The sequence below is a fragment of the Vicia villosa genome, unplaced genomic scaffold (assembly GCF_029867415.1).
Source record: "Vicia villosa cultivar HV-30 ecotype Madison, WI unplaced genomic scaffold, Vvil1.0 ctg.001404F_1_1, whole genome shotgun sequence".
Classification (NCBI taxonomy): Eukaryota; Viridiplantae; Streptophyta; class Magnoliopsida; order Fabales; family Fabaceae; genus Vicia; species Vicia villosa.
This window is the reverse complement of record NW_026705605.1, coordinates 20907-22219: the sequence shown is the minus strand read 5'-3', so window position 1 is coordinate 22219 and position 1313 is coordinate 20907. Positions and strand designations below refer to the sequence as shown.

At 28.5% G+C, this 1313-nt stretch overlaps 1 protein-coding gene across 1 annotated transcript; it reads right to left on the bottom strand.

Moving 5' to 3' along the window:
* Positions 1-489: 489 nt before the first annotated feature.
* On the bottom strand, positions 490-1313 carry LOC131634980 (uncharacterized). The gene has a single exon (XM_058905612.1). The coding sequence runs from the start codon at positions 1276-1278 to the stop codon at positions 562-564; it is 717 nt and encodes a 238-aa protein (XP_058761595.1). The 5' UTR covers positions 1279-1313; the 3' UTR covers positions 490-561.

The window sequence follows — 1313 nt, the reverse complement described above, 5'->3', positions numbered from 1 at the left end:
TTGTAATAATTTCAATCTTGATGATTTTATTTTATACATTTATTTGTAAATATATGCAATATTTTTTTAAAGTAAAATTTGTTAAAATGATGCTTTATAAAAATTATTTTAAAAAATAAGGGAAAAATCTAGTTGAAAGATAAAAAAAAGTCTATTAGTCTATTAAAATAATGAAAAAATAAATAAATAAATAGATAGACATGCCTACCGCCCAATTTTAATTTGATGGCTTTGCCCGCCGCGCTTTTTTTTTACGGGCTTCGGCCCGTTTTGTCCCCTACGTAGAATATCATAAAAAAACATATGACATACTTAAATTTGTGTTTATCAATCATAACTTGAGCTTTTCTATAATTGAGAGTTTAGTAATAAATATATAAAATATTAATTTCTAAAAAATAATTTGTTGTATAAATTTTTTTATGTAGACAAAACGGTAATAATCAATAAAAATCTACGCACAGAATCTTAAGTACAATGATTTGAACCCTAATAATGATGTCTAAATTAATCATTCGAACATACGAACTTAATAGTTTATTAATATAGAATTTAATAAACTTAAACTCTCTCCTTATCTACCTCATACTTACCTAATTCTTCCTTAAGCTTTTCAATGATCTTATCTTTTTCACTTATAATCTCCAAGAGCCTAATATTCTCATCTTTAAGTACCTCAAATTGACAAATTATCCCTTCAATTTGAGCTTCAATAGCTTCATCACTTAACTCAAACACACTCTCCACTACTCTAATCACACGCCATAAACTAACCATAACCAATAAACCACCACCTCTTCTCTCCATAAAAACTTCCATAATCAATGCAACAATTGCCACCACACCATCCACAACATATCCCGGATGCTTGAAAAATGATAAACCTAACCCTACAAACAAACCAATTATCTTTGTTGAAATAATACTCAATATACTAATTCCAATCCAATGAAACCATAATTCTTCTACTATGTTCACTTTTTGTTTACAAGAAATTAGGGAAGAAGATAGCTCGAGAATCGTGATTATGAGATCTGCAAGAAGTAAAGATATTGAAATCGCGCGAATTATTGTTGATTCTAGGAAATTAATTAATTTTGTTCGCCATGTTGCTCTATTGAACAAATATTCTTGTTGGTTAGAGGTTGTAACAAGAAACAGCCATCTTTGTCTTCTTTTCCATGATTTTATTAGATTTTGAATTGATGAATCTAATATTTGCATGGAAAAATAATTGTTGGTTTCGGAGGATACATGAATGGAATTCAAGGTGGTCATTGATAATATGATGAATGTTAGATGAGAGATTTGGT